This window comes from Ruditapes philippinarum, unplaced genomic scaffold (assembly GCF_026571515.1).
Source record: "Ruditapes philippinarum isolate M1 unplaced genomic scaffold, ASM2657151v2 ctg2014_1_1_1_1, whole genome shotgun sequence".
NCBI classification, from domain to species: domain Eukaryota; kingdom Metazoa; phylum Mollusca; class Bivalvia; order Venerida; family Veneridae; genus Ruditapes; species Ruditapes philippinarum.
Genome location: NW_026859056.1, coordinates 175,882 through 201,404, shown reverse-complemented (window position 1 = coordinate 201,404; position 25,523 = coordinate 175,882). Strand labels below are relative to the sequence as shown.

General features: G+C 33.9%; 1 protein-coding gene across 1 annotated transcript; it reads left to right on the top strand.

Moving 5' to 3' along the window:
- LOC132755025 (adhesive plaque matrix protein 2-like) lies at positions 1-25,017 on the top strand. The gene is made up of 16 exons (XM_060745811.1): positions 1-52; positions 2,057-2,188; positions 2,952-3,074; positions 4,455-4,595; positions 6,701-6,817; positions 7,527-7,643; positions 8,484-8,600; positions 10,796-10,912; positions 11,416-11,526; positions 16,240-16,353; positions 18,976-19,002; positions 20,734-20,850; positions 21,842-21,952; positions 22,505-22,618; positions 23,114-23,239; positions 24,923-25,017. Exons 1-16 carry the CDS (start codon positions 1-3, stop codon positions 25,015-25,017), a joined length of 1,731 nt encoding a protein of 576 aa, XP_060601794.1.
- Positions 25,018-25,523: the final 506 nt, after the last annotated feature.

Sequence of the window (25,523 nt, the reverse complement as noted above, 5' to 3'; positions counted from 1 at the left end):
ATGAAGGACAGTGTAGTTAGTGATGAAGAACGACAACATGAGGGACAATGTAGTAAGTGATAAAGAACGACAACATGAAGGACAATGTAGTAAGTGATAAAGAACGACAACATGAAGGACAATGTAGTTGGTTATAAAGAACGGCAACATGAAGAACAGTGCAGCAAGTGATAAAGAACGGCAACATGTAGGACAATGTAGTAAGTGATAAAGAACGGCAACATGAAGGACAATGTAGTAAGTGATAAAGAACGGCAACATGAAGGACAATGTAGTATGTGATAAAGAACGGCAACATGAAGGACAATGAAGTAAGTGATAAAGAACGGCAACATGAAGGACAATGTAGTTGGTTATAAAGAACGCAACATGAAGAACAGTGCAGCAAGTGATAAAGAACGGCAACATGAAGGACAATGAAGTAAGTGATAAAGAACGGCAACATGAAGGACAATGTAGCCGGTGATAAAGAACGACAACATGAAGGATAATGTAGTAAGTGATAAAGAACGGCAACATGAAGGACAATGTAGTTGGTTATAAAGAACGGCAGCATGAAGAACAGTGCAGCAAGTGATAAAGAACTACAATATGTAGGACACTGTAGTAAGTGATAAAGAACGGCAACATGAAGGACAATGTAGTAAGTGATAAAGAACGGCAACATGAAGGACAATGTAGTATGTGATAAAGAAACGGCAACATGAAGGACAATGAAGTAAGTGATAAAGAACGGCAACATGAAGGACAGATGTATTAAGTGATATAGAACGACAAAATGAAGGACCAATGTAGTAAGTGATAAAGACGGGCAACAATGAAGCCAATGTATTGGGTTAAAAGAACGGCAACATGAAGAAAGTGCAAGCAAGTGATAAAGAACGGCAACATGAAAGGAAGAAGCCGTGATAAAGAACGACCATGAGAATATATGGATAATTAAAAGGCAAATGAAGGAAAGCGTAGTTGTTATAAGAACGAGTCAAAGCAGAAGAACAGTCAGCAAGTGAAAAAAGAACTAAAGTATGTAGGACACTGTAAGTAAAGTGATAAGGAACGATAAATAAAAGACACAATGTTTAAGTGAAAAGATGAAACATGAGGTTTCAGATTAGTGATAAAAGGATAACATGAGGGGACAATGTAGTTAGTGGAGAAAGAACGACATAATGAGAACAATGTAGTTAGTGATAAAGAACGACAGAATGAATGAACAAGTGAAGTGATAATACAGCAAAACATGAGAGATTAGTAAAGATGAATAAGAATGAACATTAAAGTAAGTGATGAAAAAAAAATTTTGGGATACGTATATGAAGAAGGATACGAATAACCTCACCAGTTTTTTAAGAACGACGTTTTTTTTCGGTTTTAAAAATTTTTAACTCCGTATTTTTATTTTTTTTATTCCACGGGACAGCACAAAAGCGAATGGTGTTTCATATTCAGACTGTCATGCCACAAATGTGCCATGTAAGCATTTAGGTTTTGGTATTGCAGTGTGAAAATCCCTATGTATTGTGGTAAAACATTCTTGAATAAATTTATAATTTTTATAAATTTACAGCATTGTAATAAGAAGATTTATTATCAAAGCATGAAAAAGACAAAATCTCCGCTAAACAGTAAAATGACATATCGTTGGAAACAACAAAGAATTTCGCGTTGCCCTTTTACCACCTCATTCGTTTCCGCTTGCATTGAGTCATGCCTTCAACTAACATTAAATTTCTTTTTAATTAGATGTACTTAATAAGAAGCTTAATCTTTGGATGACAATATTTATTATCCTCCAGTATACATTTTTGTGCGTGTATTTTAACACAGAAGGTAGACATTATAGACTTTCATATATACCTGTAATTAGAAATGTACGGGCATGCGCAGTCAAACTGAGTCGGATCAGTTTTAAGAAATTTGCTGGTACGAATGAATTTAGCAACCTTAAGTTTTACCAATCCAAATCGTGCCCTTTTTGCTAAAACTATAACTATCACTTTTCGTTCTTTAGCTGAATTCGGTTACATTATGTAATTTTAAATCATTGCCATTTTAGGAAATAGTGCTGCCACAACACATAGCTGTACAAGTAGCACGTGCTCTAATCACGGCACGTGCGATCCAGCAAATAATGCCCAAGGTTACATTTGCAATTGTATTAGTGGCTTCACCGGAACACACTGTGAATGTAAGTATATTTTATGCTTTCGGGTCGAATTAGAGGCGGGCCGCCTTAAATTATTAATACAAATATTCTATTTATAAAATCATTCCGTTTTTCTGATTTGATGTTGGGCAGCAGAAATAGTTTACAAAGATTTTGTTAAATGTTGAATTCTGCCTCAGCCGGTGCTATAGAGAATCTTGCAATAATTGCCACGTCCCTCGGTGAATAGACTCATTTGAACCGAGCTTGCAACATTTTCAATATTTCCGTTTTGGACTTTCTTTAGGGATTCTGTTTTTGTTTTGTTTTTAATTTCTATTTAACTAACCTGCCAATGGTACTTATGTTTACTTATAAAATTCGCCATTGGTTATTTGATTTGCAGACAGATTTGTGCTATGGAACTTTTGGCAAGTCTTCCCTTTGACGTCATTCAAAATGCCGATTCTGATCTGATTTTCCTTATTGCATGACACTTAATAGATCATATTAGGCTGAAATAGAATTGCAGATAAATAAAAAGTAAAAAAAGAAATTTGGTTTTACTTGGTTTCATTATCAACATTCGGTATACTTTAGTGTAAATGACAAACCCTGTTGCTTTGCCGATCGCAACTTTCCGGATCAAGTATATCTGGAGCGGTGTCTGCATTTACCGGAAGTTAGTACCTTGTATTTCACATATCTATATAATCTACAAACCATTTTAATTAGTCATGCATAATTGGAAACATGATTCTAATTTTTTGCTTGTTTGTTATTGTTTCTTGTTGTTTTTTTTAAGTAAACCACTATTGCGGTCACAGTCACCCACCGTGCCAGAACCACGGAACATGTCGTCATCAGAATACAAGTCCATATTATCACTGCTATTGCCCTAAGAATTTTACAGGAAACAATTGCGAAAGTAAGCATGTCTCAGTTATCTACTAATGTATACCAATAAAGATGAGAAAGAAAGAAAGAAAACAGAGAAAAACAACTAGGGGACGCCAAAACTGCTTTTCGTTTAGAAGGACTGACAGTATTGTTTTGTTGGCATTTGGTTGAGTCATGACGGAATATTGGGACAAATCTGCGTAATTTTAAGTGTAGTCCGGTATACATGTATATATTATTATGTCGAAATCATCTGTTTGTGTTCAGAAAAACAACTAGGGGACGCCAAAACTGCTTTTCGTTTAGAAGGACTGACAGTATTGTTTTGTTGGCATTTGGTTGAGTCATGACGGAATATTGGGACAAATCTGCGTAAAGTGTAGTCCGGTATATATATTATTGTGTCGAGATCATCTGTTTGTGTTCAGGTGGCAATATATTGGACATGATACAACGGGGGCGGGGGGCGTGGTTGGTGCTAGGGGGGGGGCAAAGACGTTAGCTTGCATTTTCCATTTTCGTCCATTAACAATCTCCGTCAAACCCATGTTACAATATTTTCAATTTTGCCGTTTTAGGCGTTATAATGTTAAAAGATTTCCATTTTTAATCATTGACTCTAGCAAATGTCCCCTTGCCAAACATGTAAGTTTCTCGTATCAAAATGCTGTTTTGGCGCGTTCCATAGTATACATTTTTGATTTAAATAATACAAATATATATACATGTATGTTTTTCATATAATATGATGTATGATGATTATCGATAGACATGATGTAAAGTCAAAACAATAAACAAGGTGTTTCAATGACTAAAATAAAGATCATTTCGTATGTCGTACAAAGCTAACTTTGTACACTTAACAAATCTTATGCTGTGCGTATATATAGATATCTTAGAAGGAGTCAATTTTTATTGAGACTTATAAGACTTATCATGCTGGAATTTCATATAAATACAGTTGATCGTCTACATGGTATGATATACCAGTATTAACATTTCATAACTTAACATACATGTCCAATAAATGTGATGGTGCGTAAAAAGTAAATGTCGCAAAATTATTACATCTGTGATCTCTATTCTAAATTATATCAGGGTATGCCTACCTTGACTTTAATTACAAGACGGCAGTTTGGTTGTTTTACCGTTGAACATTTAGGTCTTCGGTAGATTTTAGTTTTTGGTCGCGTGCTTTAAATGACGTCATTGCCGCGCGCATTTTATAAATGAATTGCGTTCTTAGGATGACATCACTAAATCGTTATGAATGAAGTTGTAAGTTCATACGCTACTATAAGAAAAAAAGTGCCTAATGAGAATATCCGTTTTCGTAATTTGTTTTCTTTATGTAAAAGACATTGTCGGCAATGTAATGTTAATATCCAGATTTATCTCTTTTGTATAGAACCTGCCATCACAACAACTGCAGCAACGTCAGCTTGCAAGTTTAACCACTGCTATCATGGCGGAACTTGTCATGAAGCCAGTAATCACGATGGCTACACGTGCTCGTGTCTGTCCGGGTTCACAGGATCAAAGTGCCAATGTAAATATTCTATAATAATATTTTTTAAATCGCTATCAAAATGTTATAATTTCGAGAAAAACATTACGTCATAAATAAGAATGATATTATGGTGCACATTCAACTAAATTACACCATAACTAAACATATTATACAAACATTAACACTGATTTTTAAAAATTAAACAAAAATTTATCTCACAAAACCTCAGTGTAACTCAGTTAAAATCAAAACACAGAAGGTGCTGAATTTGTTTGGGTCTCAGAATGTAAGAAAGGTACAGGTTGTGAGATTATATGTATAGTGCCACCAATGCTTTCCAGCGTTTTAATTGTAGTAAATTGGCTATAAGACTAATTTCAACACTGATATTCAATCCAATGTTTATTTGACTTAAACAATTTGAAAAAAAATAGTTACCTTTACTGGGATTTGAACTCCAGACCTCTCGCTTCCTAAGCGAGCGCGAAAACCCTTCAGCCACGGTGAATTTATATGTGAACGGCCTGAAGAAAACCATATTATTCTAAATCAGGGCTTGAAACGACTTTAACTGTTGTTTAACACAGATGTAAATAATCCTGGAGCTTACTATAAGCATGTATATTTATAAAGAATCAAAGTTCTGTGGTATTTTCTGATCTTTGCAATCTAAATCGTACTGTATATCTGTATGTATTTTCCTGTATAAGTTTATTTTTATGTATTATAATTCATTTTGCAAGGCACCAGAATTTGATACATACGGAATTCTGCATAACTAGAGTTGCATCAAAATATCATTTATGTTTATTTTTTACGACAGCTACACTTTATCCTTGCATATCATGGCTACTTTATTAACAAAGACACTTAAAAAAGAATTTTAAAAAATGGGATTTGAACTCCAGACCTCTCACTCACTAAGCGAGCGCGTTACCCCTGCACCACGGAGAAGTTATATAAACAATGTCTGAATAACATCAGGCCATTCTTAATTAAGAACTACTATTGCATTTCGGGTTTGTAATCCTTATTACTTTCGAGGTATTTTATTCAGAATAAACCTGTTGTTTAAAATTGAAGTGAATAATTTAGCGAAAATCTTCTCGCCCAAACAGTCCGACATGTAGAATCTATATATTCCACTACTCGGTTTGTGTAGTATTCGGTAATCGACATCGCTAAAAATAGTATTTTCATTGATAAAATCATATTCATCCGCGTAATTTGTGATTGTACATTTATTGACAATTCTATAAGCCAACGCTATTTTTAAATTTTGAATGCGTTGTAATTTGTTTGATACTTGTAACAAAATAAAAATATTTCTTTCTTTTAAATCGCTAGTTTTAAGCTGTTTTGAGAACTACTTGTTGTTAGGTTTGTCGTAAACTTCTGTGTCCGCTTTGTATTTACTTATTTTGATCAGAAAATACAATAAAACAATATTAGAAATCTTCGACCATTCGGGAATTATTTTGCTTGAAAATTAATGTGCCTGTCTTTGACCATTTTTACGCTGTGATCTCCACTGAATTTTTCGGCGTTAGTGTACATATAAAGGGAAGTAACCTCTTCAAAAAAGTGGACTACTTTCGGCATTTGCAATTAACAGCATTAGACTCTGAAATTTCGCTACCATTATTTGTTTGGTCTGACGACCCAAACAAATTAAAATGCTATATGATAAAAAAGATCACTTTACTCTAACTCATGCCATTTTTCCTTCCATACCTCTCAAAATCTTACATTTCTTTCTTACTTTGATTGTTTGTTTGTTTGTTTCTTTCTTTCTTTCCTTCTTACTTTTTTTCTTTCTTTCTTTCTTTCTTTCTTTGCTTCTTTGATATTTTGTTTGTTTGTTTGTTTCTTTCTTTCATTCTCTGGGCTGGTAAGTCCCCGTTGCGTTATCTTTTTTTCGGATAGAGAAATCGGTTTCATGCAATCGTTGCGGCACTTGAGGATGCTTTGGTAATGCAAGTACCGGGACTGTCTTTGCCGTAAACAATTTTACGTCACGCATATTGAAAATGTACAACATCTTTACGCGCGATTCTATGCATTACAATATGTTTTGAGTACCTGTCTGTTCTGCTTTTTATGAAAGAGATAAAAGCTCTAACTTCTATGTTGATAACTTTCAGATAACCATCACTGTGACAATAACCCGTGCAAGAACAACGGAGTATGTCACTTGCGAAACAATGATCCATACTACATTTGCACGTGTCCTACAAACTACACTGGGCCAACGTGCGAAAGTATGATGTTTCTCTCAATAAATTTTAATATTAAATATTAATTATTTTTACTTACATTAAACCTTTTATTATCACATAGATTATCACAAAACTCATACCGCTTTATCCTGTGGGCTCGAACCTTTTCATGTGATGAGGTCATCCAGTGCAACTAGCTAACGAAACGTCGAGGATTCTGCTCAGTTGCCGGCTTGAGCTCTAACCCTTTTCCCATACTCTGTAGGCAGCGACAGAGTTTACCCATGCGAGCAGTTCAGCCTAAGACCAGCTGACACATGCTTGCCGTGTAATCATAGTCTGCAATTTTCGGGAATCATCCAGTATATACATGAATGTCAAAACTTTTCCAAAAATGATCAATTGTTTTGTCGATATTGAAAAGAATGGGAAGGTCCGATCTTAATATTTAATGTGATAAGTTCTGATGAATGCACTGAAAAGCAACCTGGTGTATTTTTCTCAGTCTGAATAGGTCGAAAGCTGCACCCGACGAATAATATTAATAATTTAACGGTTACAATGTGCAGTTGAAGCCTGAAAAGAGGTAAACAAATCCTTCTATTTACCTTTAACATGTTTGAGTAAAAAATTATTTCATCAAAATATTTCAGTTGTTTTGAAAGTAAAATGTTAAATTAGTTTATTTATTTCCGTTATTAATATACTTTACTATTTGTTTAAGTTTTTCTTTCTATTTCATGTTTTACAGAAACAACGGCATGCATCAATAGCCCGTGCATGAACGGCGGGGCTTGTCACGTGTCGACACGGCATCCATATTATTATTGCAGATGTGCGACGGGCTTTGAAGGCGACCACTGTCAAAGTAAATATGTGAAATATATATGTTTAAATTGTTGCAATAAGGAGGTACATACATACGTACCCACGTACGTACATGCATGCATGCATGCACGCACGCACACAAGCAAGCAAGCACTCATTCACGGATGCATACATACATACATACATACATACATACATACATACATACACAACCCTACCTTAAAGTAGCATACCATAACGTAACGTACATAAGGTAACATAACATAACATGACATTACAAACCTTAACATAAGATTTCATGACAAAGCATCACTTTAGGTTTTCGCCATGAACTTTAGAGTCTTTTGCGTGAGGAAGCTATCAAGCAAGCTCATTCAACGTCGGTGGTTTTATCTCGGTGTCTGATTATAAATGGACGGTGAGGAACCTGGTGTCTTCCTCCACCGCTACGAACGTGCCATAATTATGACCTCTACTGTATTGGAGGGATGTTAACCCCAATAATAAATCGATTGATGAATAAACCATGACAACAAAGACTTAAAACGAATCAAACACACTGCGTAAACCTCTATATCAACGTTATCAACTTCTGTTACAGTTTTTTCCATTTTCTGCAATAAATTTCCAAATTGGGAGGACATTTCTGTAAAGGATAAATAACAAACTGAGATTGTTGAATGTAAAAAAAGGACTTCATACAAGCTTTCCAAGTATTCACCGTAGGGAACGTGCTACAAGTTACTCTATTTTGTAATCGGAAAGCGCGGTACTGTAACACGTTCCCTACGGTGGTTTTAAAATACAAGTGGGTTTCTGACCCTGACCATGCCTTCAAAAACTTTATCAGTCTGTTTTTATGCAATAATTTAATTTTCAGCTGTGGCTCCATGCCATGGGGTTTCATGTTTTCATCACGGTGTGTGTAAGTCTTCCACCAACAGCAGTAACTTCGTTTGTCTGTGTCTGCATGGCTTTTCTGGGACAAACTGTGAAAGTATGTTTTCTATTTTATTTAGCTACAATTGTTAATTTTATTCATGTATTCATTATTTAATTCATTCGTTCCTTCGTTCATTCATTTAAGATGTTTGAAATCAACTCACGAGGTAGTTAGTAATCAACTCACAAGGGAGCTAGTTTTGAGCTCACAAGGGATATCACATCTAAAGGGAGTTAGTTATCAACCCTAGAATGAGTTAGTAACCCGCTCACAAGGTCATTAATAATCACTCATAAGGAGTTAGAAATATCAGGGGAGTTTGTAATCAACTCACAAGGTCGTTAAAATTAAACCACGAGGACCTACAAGGAAGAAAGTAATCAACTTACGAGCGAGTTAGTAATCAGCTCACGAGTTGATTTATAATCAACTGTAGTTAGTCAAGTTAGAAATCAACCTTCAAAGGAGTTATAAATCAACTCACGAGTTAGTTTATAATCAACTCTAGTTATCAACTCTCAAAGGAGCTATAAATCAACTCGCGAGTTAGTTTATAATCAACTCTAGTTATCAACTCTCAAAGGAGTTATAAATCAACTCGCGAGTTAGTTTATAATCAACTCTAGTTATCAACTCTCAAAGGAGTTATAAATCAACTCGCGAGTTAGTTTATAATCAACTCTAGTTATCAACTCTCAAAGGAGTTATAAATCAACTCACGAGTTAGTTTATAATCAACTCTAGTTATCAACTATCAAAGGAGTTATAAATCAACTCACGAGTTAGTTTATAATCAACTCTAGTTATCAACTATCAAAGGAGTTATAAATCAACATCAGTCACGAGTTAGTTATATAATCAACTCTAGTTATCAACTCTCAAAGGGGTTATAAATCAACTCACGAGTTAGTTTATAATCAACTCTAGTTATCAACTCTCAAAAGGAGTTATAAATCACTCACGAGTTAGTTTATAATCAACTCTAGTTATCAACTATCAAAGGAGTTATAAATCAACTCGCGAGTTAGTTTATAATCAACTCTTGTTATCAACTATCAAAGGAGTTATAAATCAACTCGCGAGTTAGTTTATAAAACAACTCTAGTTATCAACTTTCAAAGGAGTTATAAATCAACTCACGAGCGAGTTAGTGTTCAACCTTCGAAGTGTCAAACTTTCATTAAAATTTTAATACTAACAAAACACAACCTTCTGTGTAATGTCATGGCCGTTAATTCGTTTGTTTGTTTCTCTTTTCCCCTTTCTAATGTTTATTTGTTCGTTCATTTGTGTGCGTTTCTTTGTTTGTTTGTTTCTCCTCTTTTTGTTTATTTTTTTGTTCGTTCATTTCTTTGTTTTGTTTGATTGTTTGGTCTATTTCTTTCTCTTTCGTTCATTCTTTCTTTCTCCCGCTAACTATTTAATTTCTGTATTTTCCTACTTTAATTTGTGCCGTTTTTATTTGTTTGGGTCGTCAGACCAAACAAATAATGGTAGCGAAATTTCAGAGTCTGATGCTGTTAATTGCAAATGCCGAAAGTAGGCCGCTTTTTTGAAGCGGTTACTTCCCTTTATATGTACACTAACGCCGAAAAAATTCAGGGGAGATCACTGCGTAAAGATGGCCAAAAGACAGGCGCATTAATTTTCAAGCAAAATAATTCCCGAATGATCGAAGATTTCTAATATTGTTTTATCCTTTATAGATAAACATGGTTATAATACACTCCATGATTAATAACATCTGTGTTAAACAACAGTTAGCGTCGAAATAATAAGGGTTACAAACTCTAATTTAGAATAATATGGTTTTCTTCAGGCCTTTTACATATAATTTCACCGTGGCCGAGGGGTCTGGAGTTCAAATCTAGGAAGGCAACTCTTTTTTTTTCAAATTGTTTTTAAAAGTCAAATAAACATTGAATTGAATATCAGTGTTGCAATTAGTCTTAAAGCCAATAAACTACAATTAAAACACTGGAAAGCATTGGTGGCACTATACAAAAACAAATTGGTTTATAATCTCACAACCTTCACCTTTCTGACATTCTGAGACCCAAACAAATTCAGCGCCTTTTGTGCTTTGATTTATTTTTTTTCTTCCGTTTTTACTTTCCTTTTCGTACTTTCATTCTTTATTTCTTTCTTTCTTTCTTAATCTTTTGTTTGTTTCTTTTTCTACGTGTGTTTGTTAGTTTTCAAAACTTGTTTTTAAACATATCTTTTATATTCTTTTAATTCTATTAAAGAGAACACAAATTGTGATAGAAACCCGTGCTTAAATGGTGGCACGTGTCATGCGAGTTTCTCTGTACCACACTATAAATGCACGTGTCCAAAAGGGTATTACGGTAGCAGGTGTGAATGTAAGTGAGTCTTTTTATTGTTGTTAAATTAAATTTAAAAGAATGAAAAATTTTAAAGTTGTAATTAATAATTGTCATGAAATAAGTAGGGCAGATTCAATTGTCCGGTGACGTCACTGGCTCATCCTGTGATGTCACTGGCTCAATCTTAGTACCGGAAATTCGATCCTTAGCAACCGAAAAACATCTTGTTTACGCGGGAATTATAACACCTGGAACTCGCTGATGTGAGTGAGTAACCGTTACAGAGAATGTCAGATTACAGATACAGTTTTTTACACCATGAAACATTCTATATTGGGAAGCTCACTAGATTGAGCGGACTTCATATTTTGCCCAATTACAAATAAGGAAATAATAAAAGAGCTTTGCAAGAAAATGATGCCTGGGAAATTTTGTTAGAGTAGTTTTAAATTTATTATGTAATGCTTACATCAAGTACTACTTTTCAGCAAAAAAAGATTTTTGATTTTATATTTATCGCCTCCATTTAATTTTCGTAGACATCGACGCATGCGCATCAGACCCATGCCCTTCCGGAAACACGTGTGTGAAAGATCATTCTGGGTATCACTGCAACTGTTTTAACCAGGCACTATGCAATCAACACGAAGGTATGGTCACCACTTTTCGTTTTCTAAACATATTTCGTTTAATTAGCATATCTTTTCATTCATATAAAAAGAGGTAAAAATATATATACATATATAAGACAAACATGATTATAGAGAACAGTATACTATTCATACATATGGCATAATGCATTCTTTTTTGCGTAAATTTTGCGCCCCCTTTGTAACTGTGTATTATAATATAATTATATTCATTATATTTTTGTTAGTTATGCCTTTGGCCAGTAAAGGTGCCACGTTTATCCGTTTCAATAGGTTCGGCCAAAACTCATGAACATAGTTCCCGACTTTTACTATATTTACCTCCCTTGCCAAAAGAGGCAATGTGGAGGCCAAATACTCTATAATATAACACCGTAGGGAACGTGTTACAGTATCGCGTTTTTCGGTTACAGTATAGAATTTTCAAGATGGAGGATTATTTATGGGAAGAGAGGTAGGTGATTTTTATTCAGGTCCATACTACTAGTAGTTTAGTTTCTAAAACTTGTTTTTGTGCTTTGCTTGTAAGGAACAGAATCCGGTATCTAGTCATATATTTCTTCAGACCCTGCCCACCGCAGATTTATCTCTATATTGTCTCATAAATGTGCAGATTTGACAGTTTGAAAATTTGAATCGAGAGACCAACGCATTTTTCTCCAATTTCGACATTATTTATGCATGCCTAGAAAAAGTAAATTTCTGCAAAACGTTAGTCCTTTATGTTAGGAAACGTTTATAAAAGTAAAACAGACCAGTTGAACCTATTTTCCTGTTCGTTAAATGCGGTTTGAAAAAATAAACAATGTTACAGTATAGAGCGAGGTGATTTGTGCAGGGGTTACAGCATAGACCTAGCGACTTTGATCCGGATTTTGTTTTACAGTTTATACCCAGATTTCGGGTTACAGTTTAGACTTCGATATTTTCTATATATACTGGGAAAATGTATGAATGTTACATAGACTTTTAAATCTTCCGTGAGCTTATTGGCCCGATGGCTATTCGTCCCGTCTGTCTCTACACATGTGTGTGCAATCTCATCCGCTCAGTAACTACTTGACTAAATGTGATGAAATTTAAATGACTTTTTACCAAATTAAGTTTATTCAAATGGTTTCCCGGTTGGGCAATCGGTTTAATACGAAAACCCAAAACATATATTTTTTGAAAAAAAAGGCAATGTTCCAAAGACCCTTCTCATCTTTCGAAAAACTCAAAGCATTTCAAATCAATCATGATCATTGGCCGTCATTTCGGAATGCTTCTTTGTTGAAGTTACGATTATTTTGTCATTATTAAATTAAAAGTTCGTATTTTTTTATTTCAGGACATCCTGTTTTATAGCAGTTTTCATGTTTCTGAAAAAGGAAAATAAATATTGAAAGTTTTTAGAGTATAAATTTAAGGTCAGACAATTACAAAATATCTTCTCTAGTGAGGCCTGATTGGAGGTAAACCATAATAGTTATAGTGGCTCAGAGTCGGGACAAGGCCGTTGACTTCAAAATCATCTTTCATTTTGCTGTAGTTGAAATCCAATTTCATTGACTTTGGATTCTTGTATGTGAGGAATCTATCAAGCTAATTTACGAAAGGTTAGGTGTTCTAGGTCAACGGTGCCCCGCTCGTTGTTTGAAATGTTCACCCAAAGGGTAAATTCTGGTGTCTTTCTTACACTAAAAGGCAGGAATGTTTTCACATGACCTCAGTGTCGTTTGAAAACTTATTAATCCAAGAAAGCCAAAAACGTAACAAAACCCTTTTAATACTACAAAATACAAAAGGTAAGATTGAAAATTCAAACTTAAAAAAAATTCAAGATTGCAGTATTGCACTCACTTAAACATACTCGTTTAAATCATTCCTAGGGTATTGCCTTTGCTTTTTTGACAGCTTATCTATGGTATGCAGGCTTCATAACCTCCGATCCCCTCTCAAAATTTCATTTTATATAGTTTCACTCATTGTATTCTCGTTTAGGGCACACGCAAATTTTAACCTGGGGGTAATATGCCGCTTTTCATAAAATGGCAATAACGTGTCACATTGAAGGTTACATGATAACCGACATATGAACACATCCACAGATGTTAAAAAATCTAAAGTGTACCAGTTCATGTTAAATGTGAATTCTGATGAAGCCGGTGCTAGGAGGTGTGGACGGTAGCTTGCAGTTACCACTATCGTCCATGAACATATTTAATCAAACTGAGCCTGCAACATTTTCATGTTTTCCGTGTTGGACTTCTGTTAAGGGTTCTTTTTTCTCTATTTTATTACTAGTAGGCATTATTATAATGTGTAATGAAATAAAGCAATAATCTTTCTTTTCTCAATAAAATTCGATAAAAGTTACTGTTGTTGTCGTGAAAACAGTCCTTACTTAGGACATTACTTATTCTGCAAAAAGTCTCAATCTAAAACTTAAAGTAAGAAACATAGCAAACTATAACTTTTCTGCTGTAGAAAAAAGTAATACAACCTTCAAGAATGTCTTAAATAGAAAGGTATGAGTTATTTCATAAAAGTAATGGATACACGAACTTTGTTTGGAATTTGGCAAGTATCTAAACTGTAACTGAAATCTGGGTATAAACTGTAACAAAAATGGATCAAAGTCGCTAGGTCTATGCTGTAACCCTTCAAAATTTACCTCGCTCTATACTGTAACATTGTTTATTTTTTCAAACGCATTTTACCAACAGGAAAATAGGTTCAACAGGTCATTTACTTTTATAAACGTTTCTAAACACAATGTCTAACGTTTTGTAGATTAACTTTATATCTAGGCATGCTTTTTAATAATATCGGGAATTGGAGAAAAATGCATTTGGGTCTCTCGATTTCAAATTTTTTCACCCGTCAAATCTGCACACATTTATTGAGACAATATATAGAGACAAAAATCTGCGGTGCAGGGTCTGAAGAAAATATTGATGACTAGATACCGGATTCTGTTCATTACAAGCAAAGCACAAAAACAAGGTTTAGAAACTAAACTACTAGTAGTATGGACCTGAATAAAAATCACCTACTCTCTTCCCCATAAATAATCCTCCATCTTGAAAAATTCTATACTGTAACCGAAAAACCGCGATACTGTAACACGTTCCCTACGGTGTATAATGGACTCCTGGTTTATGTGAACAGTCAAATTCTCATATCAATTTGAAGGAATTTATTATAATAGCTCCCAAATTTTGTTAAAAAATTTTTTTCAGTTTCATAAAAATCAAACTTATTAGATCCATTTAGGGGGATTTTATATTTCAAATTTGGGAAAATGATCCCAAAAAAGGCGCCACTGATATTTAATTAAACTATATGTGAAAAAGGGTTTTTTGTATTTTTTTTATTTAACACGATTTTTAAAAGTTGGGTTTTCAATTTAAATTTCAAAACATTTAAAAAAAAATTTTTCTAATTTTTTTCGTTAGTGGGCCCTACCCTTTTTGTACGGTTTTAATATAACAATACTTAACCCAAGAAAACCCGTTATATTAAACCCACAATTCCAATCCAAACCCCTTTTTTTTTTAGGCGGTTTTTGGACCCGCCCCCAGTCTACCCAAAAAGTTTATGCATGGTTGATGCGAAACGTAAATTTAAAAAATTGGCCCATGATGTAACGTACATGTGCAATTTCAAATCATATTATTCGCTTTTATTCTTTTTTGTCATACCTTATTCCTTTTTGATATATTTTATACCTTTGTGGTTCAAAAAATAATTAAAAATGAGAACATATTCTTACCTGAGCACAGTGCTTAGAAGTTGCACCTAAGCACAGTGGTCAGATATGAACTTTAGTGATGGTAGACCGTTATCCGTCGTTCGTAATTGTCCTCAACATCTTTAAGTAACATCAATGCCTAAACCATGGTCAATCGGTGGATTTTGACAAAACTTCAAAGAAACGATAGATGACACTCTAATTTGGATGTGGTCATAAGCATTTAAGAATTTTAAAAAGGGCAAGCTAGAGCTTAAATATTTGACAAGAAATATTATGTAGTGAAACCAATGTTGTTTTTATGTCAAATAATAAAAAAGCAACCAATAACTTCGTTTTCCACCATACTTTTATAAACAACAAAAGCCTTTACACCAACCATTGATATTTGACTTCCATAGCAACCATTGCATTGCCATAGTAACAAGTGACTTCCATTCAGTTTCCACTGTAATCAATGACCTTACTAGCATGAATTGAATTTCCATAGTGGCCAATGAATTTCATAGCAACCATAAAATTTTATTAGCAACCCGCAAAGCATTTCATGCCAATAATTCACTTTCCCTAGAAACCAGTGATTTCCATAGCAACCATTGCCTCTCTGTAACTACCAATGATGTCGTTGGCAATCATGGCATTTCCATTGCAGTCAGTGACTTCCATAGCAACTTTTAATTCCTTTTGCAAGCACTGCCTTCCCAAAGCAACCAGTAGCTTTAGTAACAACTATTGATTTTCCTTAGCAACAATTGATTTTCCATAACAACATGTGACTCTCATAGAAATCATTGACTTTGTATAACAACTAGGACTTCCAAAAAAAATAAATATTTAATATCAAGTGACTTTCATAGCAGTCATAGCCTTCTCTAAGCAACCAGTGATTTCCATAGCAACCTTTGACTGTCTATAGCTACCAGTGATTTTCATAGCAACCATTGCATTAACATACCCTTTTTGTCATTTTTCTACAGTCGATCATTGTGCAAGTAGTCCGTGTCATAACTTTGGGCGGTGTTACAATACAAGTACTGCACCTTACTTCCGGTGTGCATGTCGCGGATATTTTTCTGGTGATACGTGTACAGGTATGAATCTCAATTTGTCCTTTATAGAAAATAAAAACATGATTTATTATTTAAGCTTGTGATGCATTTAATGGACTATTGAAGCTCTATTTTATGATATATAAAATGGGCTATTTGAAATTAGCTGTATGGCCATTACATTCTTTTAAAGGCCCATAAGTGTATAATTTACAAAAACAAATATGACGGTAAGGAATCTTGATTCAACTTTTTTTTTTGTTAGTAAATTTTAAATTAAACCCGGGGAAAGTTTTAAAAACCAAAATTAAAATAATAAGGGGGATATTGCAATTTGTGTTTTAAATTACTTTTTAAAAAAATTTTAATTTTGGAAATTAATTTTGTATAAAGAATTTTTAAAGCAAATTCTTTGTTAATTTTTTGATAAAAATTTTTGCCTTTCGGGTGTCAAAAATGACCAATTCTAAGGTCCAGACGGTTTTATACCATTCTGTTTGTGTCATCCTTGGTATTATATATATGGCACTTTAATGTTCACATGTATTTCTTGATGTTGACATTGAATTTGTAGTTGTTTTATGACATGTATTTTTATCAGAATAAAACTATCAAACACTATATTTTATTTCACAAGTAAAATGACCCATCTGTAAAACAATCACATATGCCAGAAAAAAACCGAACGTGGTCCTCACGAGGAATTATGGCCCACCCATATTTCACATGCTTTTTGAAAAACCAGGATTTTTTTGGGAAAACTCTTTGGGTAAAACGTACTTTAAAACTTTAAGTTCCCCCCCCCTTTGTTTAAAAAAATTTTAAATGTACAAAAGGGCTGATTTGGGAAACCCCTTTTGTGGTCGTGGTTTTTTCGCTACAAAACCCAAAAGACAAAGCGCCAAAACGGGCGTTGTCAGACTTTTCCGTCTTGTTTTTCCTGTGGGCTTCCCGTTTGCACCAAAACGGCGGTTGGCCCGTGCACCCGTGTTGTCACGATGTAAAGATTTTTCGTTCCGAACACCCCGAATCAAAAGGGTATTGGCGACTGAGGTAAGCGAAAAGGGCGAACATTGCGACAACGCCGCCCGAACAAACAACGCCCCTTTTTGGCGTGCCGCTAGAGAAAAGGACAAACAAAACCCCAAACAGTGCGAAAAACGCTCCGTTTACTAACGACAAGACAAAAAGGCGATAACGATATAGGTTTGTTGCTATCGACAACGCAACGCGCGAAGTGTACCGACTCCGCCACCATACAGATCTGGTCCAACATTTCTTTGCAAAATACCATAAAAGAATTTTTATAGTTGCCGGCAAAAATTGTGTGGCAAAGAAAGACAGGCAGCTGGTTCACAAAGAAATGGCCAGGATCCACATGATCCAAGGTTATAAAGAATTAAGTTATCTAAGGTAAAACTGAGATCTTAAGTATTTGATTGGTCAAAAACTGACACAGAATGAACACTGATCTATGAAGAACAGTGTCTAGAAAAAAAATGTTTTATAACCTCGAGGGATCACGAACAAATGATCCGTATTGTAATTTAATTTCATGGTTTTATGAAACTGATATTGATATCAATTAGGTTGAAATGATAATTTATGGGTCATTAACAAATTGTACAGTACTGATATTTAGCTCGTGCAATATTTCACATGCTTACTCGCAGTGTATGGTCATTAAAGGCCCATAATGCCTCGGTAGAGTTATATATTATAACTTCGTAAAGACTTTTTAGTTTTGGTATCTGATTATAGTTTCCGAAAGATATTCGCTTGCCATTTATATGAACACTTTTGCTATTTTTGATCTATTGGTAATTGATATAATTCCAATGAATATGTATAATGTAGGGAAGTCAAAATACTACTTTGTTTACATTTTGCTACCTTTGCCACACATACCTGCGCGTTCAGCCCTACTTTCTTAGGTTGTTAAACATCTTAAAAGTTCTAAATATAATATGAAAGTAAAATTGAACAAATATTTGATATTTCTAAAGAAGTCAAAAAAAAGAAGAAAAAAAAGAAAAGAATTTCAGAGCTATAATGTGTCTTTAACTATTGGTGTGATTCTATTTTAAGAACAAGAAAATCCAATTTATGCTTTATGTACATCCGGTGATTATGACTTATAATTTGTTATGTGGACTACCGTCCGGACCAATTAGATCATATATGTTTTCAGATGATATAAAATAGGAACTATATAATATCACCCCGTTTTTGTAAGAAATAATTTGTCTGAAGTAATTTGAAACAAAATAAACTAGAAATGACACACTCAAATTTTCAATGAGAAAGATTGTTTTGCCAGTTTGCCTGTCTGCTGCCAGAAACCGCATCGCTTTCAAAATTCTGAAAGCTCGCCGATGATTGGCTGTTCGAAAACTCACGAGAAGGTAGCAACCTACTAGCTGGTGGTTTTGTTCCCAATTTTTAATCGTAGGGTTTTTTAAAGGGGTGATTTTTAAACAGGGCGGGGTAAAATCGTATATTTTTTAAAAATTTCTTTATTAAAGGGCGGAAATAGAATTTTGTTTTTTATTTTATTGTCCCAACCCTTTTAGATGTTAACCATTTTCACTTCTTTCCCCCTGCCCTGTCGGAACGCGAAAGCCAAAAAGGGTTTTTCCTAAACGGTATTGGGTTTCCGTGCAGATGTCCCGGTTCAGGACTGCCACAATGGTACGCATTTTTATTCACCGGATATTTATATACCCCTCCCCCTCGCCGTCCAGTCAACCATCGCCAGATTGAGGCTGGGGACGGTGCAGGGAAATATGTTTTTACCACAAAATAAATAAATTATAAAAAGCATTTAGAACGTTTTAACTCAGGCACAAAAAAACAACGTTATTTCTTTCATCATAAATATGAGTTATCTATTGATTACATTTTACATTTTTCCGTTCAGTTGATTTATCGTAAGATTTTTTTTTTTAATGTTTTTACACCTTTGGACGTCAACGGATTTCCTTTACCACTTTACAACTGTCTTTGCATCCGGTTTTCTATTAGCGTATTATTCATTTTGTTTTGTAACCAACGTATATTTTCAATTTGCGGCAAATGATTAACGAAAAATAACAAATAACACCTCATCGAGGAGGTCTCATCGTGTTAGCATTATACTTAACATATTGTCACTTCATAAGTCCATTGTTTCAATGAAAAAAAATCAATATCACTCATTTACAATGGTAGAAAATTACGTCATCGTGCACCTGCAAAGTGCTCCCTGTCAGGCAGTTACTTTTTAATTTTTTTATTTTTTTGTAAGCATCCCGTCTACTTGTGTTTTTATTCTGAGAAATCGTTAGAATATAAAAAAAATAATGTAGCGAACGAAAGATTGGCTTAAGTACTTGATATAAGTTGAAAGTTTTACAGCCTAGTTTAGTTCTGAAAATGGGATAAAGTTTTTGTTTTTCCAAATGCTTCCATTCGTACTTCCAAGGAAACTATTAATTAGTCTAAAAAATCAACTGTTTATAAAAATAAATTCAAACATTAAATTGGTTGGTGTTCATTGGTAAGCATTTATCAAATTACATGAAAATTGGTCGAACGACTGTGCCGTTCTTGACAAATTTAATTTAGTAATAGCATACTTATAATGAAGCTCCAACTGAGGTCCAAAAGCGTTCAACAACAACATTAAATTGTTAGATTTGGCAAACATTTTAAAGTGACATGTATTCCGGGCACAAAAAGTAAAAAAAAATAAAATATATATCCTTGTTTGACAATTTTTATATTTTACCCATGGTAAAAAATTTTAACTATCCCATGTCTATCAATATATATACATACCGTTTGTGAAGTTATCGGGATCTTTCAATTTTATAAAAAGAGTTTGGAGAAGTCTTTTTAAAAATGTTGTCAGTTTTTTTTGGTTTACATTTTGTGTATATCATATCAAAACACATTTTTTTCACTATCAATGTTTTTGGGCGTCTGTGGATTTCGTTACTTAAAACCCACTTACCCCTCACCGCTGTGGGTTCGAATCCCGACAGGGACTTTTTATTATATCATGTTAGGAAGCTATCCAGCTTGGTGACAGAACGTTGGTGGTTTTACTCAGGTACCGCCTCGTTCGTGCCTGAAATAATGAATAGAAAGGCACCTGTGGTCTTTTTGACTGAAATACTGTTGGAAAAAAGGCGTAAAATGAAACAAACAAACAAACAACATGTGGTCTTTGATTATGATAACAATCCCCATTTTTGTTTTTTGCTTTAGACACGGTGTTGTTCAATAAGATATACTTCAAAACATTGTTATAACCCATTTTATGTACATATCTCAAATGCGCTTCCGGAAACAGTATATTTCATTACCCAACAGTGTGATATTTTTCATATCAATTTTATGACAGCTTTTTTGTTATTTTGTTCTTGTTCTTTTTAACAGTGAATGAATGCGACAATCTTCATCCTTGTAAAAACAATGGACAGTGTCACATGGCAACGAAAGCGCCGTACTACTATTGCGATTGTCCTGTCGGGTATACCGGACCGAACTGTGAAAGTACGGTATATTAACGTAACACTCATTATCTCCCCTGACAGCAGTTTAAATTACAATGATATAAGATAATGTAAGGTCCATTTAAGAAACAACGCTGTCATCTCGTGCATAAATATCGTTTAATAAACGTATATTTTATAAAAATGTGTAACAGCGCTCGAATTTTTTAAACGCCCCTGTCATTTTATAATAGAACATTGCATTTATATGATAATGTATACTCGTATATATAAACATACGCATTTGATAACATGTCATTACGCATCTTTTGATAAACAAAGAATATTACGTGTATGCATGTATGATAATGTGTAATAACATATGAATTTGATTAACATCCCTGACATTTTATATGTTTGACAAATATAGAATATCATATGTATATCATAATGTATACTAGCGTACAAATTTGATAAACATCCCTGTCATTATGCGTCATTTGATAACCATAGAATATTGCATTTATATGATAATGTATTATAACATTCGAATTTGATAAACGTCTCTGTCATTTTGTATCATTTGATAAACATAGAATAGTATATCTATATGGCAATGTATATAACATATACGCATTTGAATAACATCTCTAGCATTGCGTATCATTTTATAAACATATATAGAATATTGCATTTATGTTATAATGTATATAACAGGGTACGAATTTGATTAACAACACTGACATTTTGTTTGTTTTATAAACCTAGAATATTATATTTATATGATTATGTATCATAGCGTACACATTTGATTAACATCTGTCATTATGCGTCATCTTAGAATATTGCATATATATGATCATGTATATAATAGCCTACAAATTTGATAAACATCTCTGTCATTAACTATAATTTGATAAACATAGAATATTATATTTATACATGTATGATAATACAACATAGTGTACACATTTTGGAAACAATCCCTTGATCTCGTGATTTCTTCATTAAAAAACACAAAAAAAAACATTGTTGAATGCTATTTGTTACAGCACATGCATGTGATAAACGACCTTGCAGTCAAGGGATATGTGAAAAAACAAACAGTAATCCTTACTACACGTGTACTTGTAACCAAGGCTATTTCGGCAACACCTGCCAATGTAAGTTCTGATCGTCTAACTTCGTTAATTTCCGTAATTAATGCATATCACAAATATTCCAAGGCTTTAGAAAGCTTATATGTTATTGTGCTGAACAGTTTAATGTTAAAATACTTTGAACTCTAGATATACTTCATATCAAATAACTTTGACAGAATGGAAGCTTATCTTGGACATATATGGGAAAATTTCCTTAAACGTGGTCTTTCTGCGCTTCCGTAGAGACCAGAGAACTGTATATACATGTAGTTTGCAGCTTTAACATTCTAGAAATTCTGAAGAAATAAATAATTTTGATGCACTTTGTATCAGGAAGTGGACTGAAACATGGTTTATAAATATAAGTTAAAAACTATATTTTTTAAAAATGAACTTAAATAAATAAGATGAACTTAAATAAATTAGTTCAAACTAAACATTATACTGTACCTTCATCCCTCACAAATGAAGTACAATCTATTAAAATTGCAAAGATTGCGTCATAAAATACTGATCTAAATATAAACATAAACCGGAAGTTTCATTTATTTCAATTTATCATTATAATTACAGATGCCAGTTGTCCAGTAAACCGGTGTCTCAATGGCGGAACTTGTCAGCCGCTTGACCATAAACCGTTTTATTTATGCACATGTCCAAAGCCGTACATAGGGAGGAGGTGCCAAAGTATCTATCTTATTTTTTTTATCTTGTTAAAGAGATTCAACTTAAGCATTCAATTATCTCTAAATAAGATTTCGTTTTATTTCTAATTAATTTGGCAAACATCTTTTGATCTCGGCAAACATCGTATGATCTCGGCAAACATCGTATGTTTTCGGAAAATGTCGTAAACTTATTGTCAACATTTATGTATTATCTACCAGAATTGTATTATTTTACAAACAATATTCAATTTAGACGAAGTTTATATGATTTCAACCATTGTCGTAAGATATCGGTCAATATCGCATTATTTCGGCCAATATCGCATTATTTCGGCCAATATCGCATTATTTCGGTCAATGTCGTTTTATTACGGACAACATCGTATTATTTGGGAAAACGGTCAGTAGATAAGATACTTGGTTTGTCCTGGTCACTTTTCTTCAAATGCTTACTTGAGCAAAATCAACATGTATGCTATAAATTCCCTAGCAGAAACACTTTACTTTCATACAGAAGTTAAAACAACAACAACAACGACCACGACAACAACAACGACGACAACAACAACAACCACCACGACGACGATGAAACCAACAACAACAACTGTCAAAACAACAACGGTAATGCCAACGCAAACAGGTGAGTTTTGTACCGAGTTATAAGGGTCAACCACACATATATAGGTGGTGTATTCTTCATACAATCATACGTGATGTCAAATACAAATATGAGAGTTACCAGGAGGGTATGACGTTATATTATTTTCCCTGGGAGGATTTTGTGTCGCTTATAACTTCCCAGGTTTTTCCAAATTATTTGGAAAATAGAAAGACACTAAATTTCCGCCCAAAAATGACGCAATTGCATAATTGTTCAATATGTGCAAAATTTGTTTTTTTGTATCACGACAGGCATTGAAATTTTCATATTTTACTGTCAGGTACGATTTCATAGTGCTGTTATATTTATCTCCCGTGTTCGCTTTCATAATGCTGGTATATTTAACTCCCGCGTTCGATTTCATAATGCTGGTATATTTATCTCCCATGTACGATTTCATAATAGTATTAATACTGGTATATCAAATCCCCAGATACAATTTCATAATGTTTGTTTGTTTACCTCCCGGATACTATTTCATTATACTACATGCAATATATTTAACTTCGGGTAAAAAAAGAAACTTTGATCATTTTCTTTTTAATATAAATTTCACGATAGTGATACATTTTGCTCCCCTGTTTTGAGATTTTTTCCATATATTAGCACCTTTGCAACACTGAAAAAACAAATCCCATGGATACCATAGAGATATTATGACATTTGTATTGCAACCCAAAAGTCACAGGAGACCTAAAACTTAAATGAAAAGGAAAGACATTTCTTTTTGGGGAGAAAACTATCTCTCACACATTTCTATTTTCATAAATTTTCTTCGCACAAATGAAATACGTGAAATGTCAATGTTTCCTTTTTCGTTGGTAATTCTTTTTTGGTGTTGTTGTATTATCAGCCTTGGTCACATCGGTTCTAAAAACTGTATTATATGAACAAAGAATTGTTTGGTAAAAGTCTTTCTTAATTAAGGTATTCCATCCATGAAAAGGGGAAAGTGGGGCAAATTTGGGCAGACTGAAATACCGGTACTCTGTTTAATTTATTTAGTACGTCGGTCGTGACACAATTGCTCTCCCTAAAATTTGAAAATATTCGATTATCATATCTACAAAAGCAACAGATACATTTCTACTGATTTGCTACTGACTTATAAAATGACTAAAAATAGAATATAATGCACATCAGTAGAAATGTTTGTATCTTCTTTATCGAAAACAAACAATATCGTCATCTGAAAGAAGTACAAATATCCAATGCTACCGTCGACTCTTCTGGTAACAAATGTGTTTCAACTTCCCCTTTTAGTGTTTTTCGGACACACCGCTCACAACTAAAGTGCCTTTAAACTCTTCAATTATTATATCTTGATATAAAATTGGTTTTCAATTTTCGTAGAATTTTCAGTTGAAGGGTTGAATTAAAAAATTAGAAAAAATAAAGCCGTGTCACGACAAAACCAAAATAGTGCATTGGCGACCAGCATTGATCCAGACCAGCCTGCGCGTCCGCGCAGTCTGATCAGGACCCATGCTGTTCGCTTACAAACTCTATAACAAGTAGAGTAACTGATAGCGAACAGCATGGATCCTTATCAGACTGTGCGGATGCTCAGGCTGGCGTGGATCCATGCTGGTCGCAAACACATTATGTTGGTTTTGTCGTGACGCGGCTCATTTCTTAAGATATCGTTCTTTCCTACTTCAGGTCCAGTGTGCTTGTCATGCAGTGACGTCGTGTCTCCACATACATGTGAATTCATTCAGTATTGTGGCGTCCATGAGGTAACTATTTTTGAGTGAGACTTAAAAAAGTGTTGGCGCACCACACTTAAGGTATGAGCCCCCTAATGGGCACTATAAAAACTATAAAATTGACAACATAGGTCAGTTATATACCTTAAAAGACACAAGAATGCAAAATTTAAACAAAATTTACCGTATGGTTTACGAGTTATGGAGATTTTTCTAAAGCAAAACTTGGCTATTAGAAGGGCTCTTATTCAGAAATGAGAAACTCTAATTATTCTATTATATAATCATTATGAAATAATGTTTTCCTATAGAAAATATTTAAGAAACAAATAATAGCATTCAGCTAACAAATGACCCAGCAAAATTATTGTTTCTACTCAAAATGTTTGAAATATGTATATAAATGTTACCCTACCCCACCCATTTTAAGTAGTTGTTTGATTATTTTCCTACTTTGCAGGCCTTATTCAAAATATCCCTAAAATTCACAAAATAAGAGGCTGTTTTCAAAGTTTGCCTTTTTTTTTTCAAAGTTTATTGGCTGAGCTTGTCAA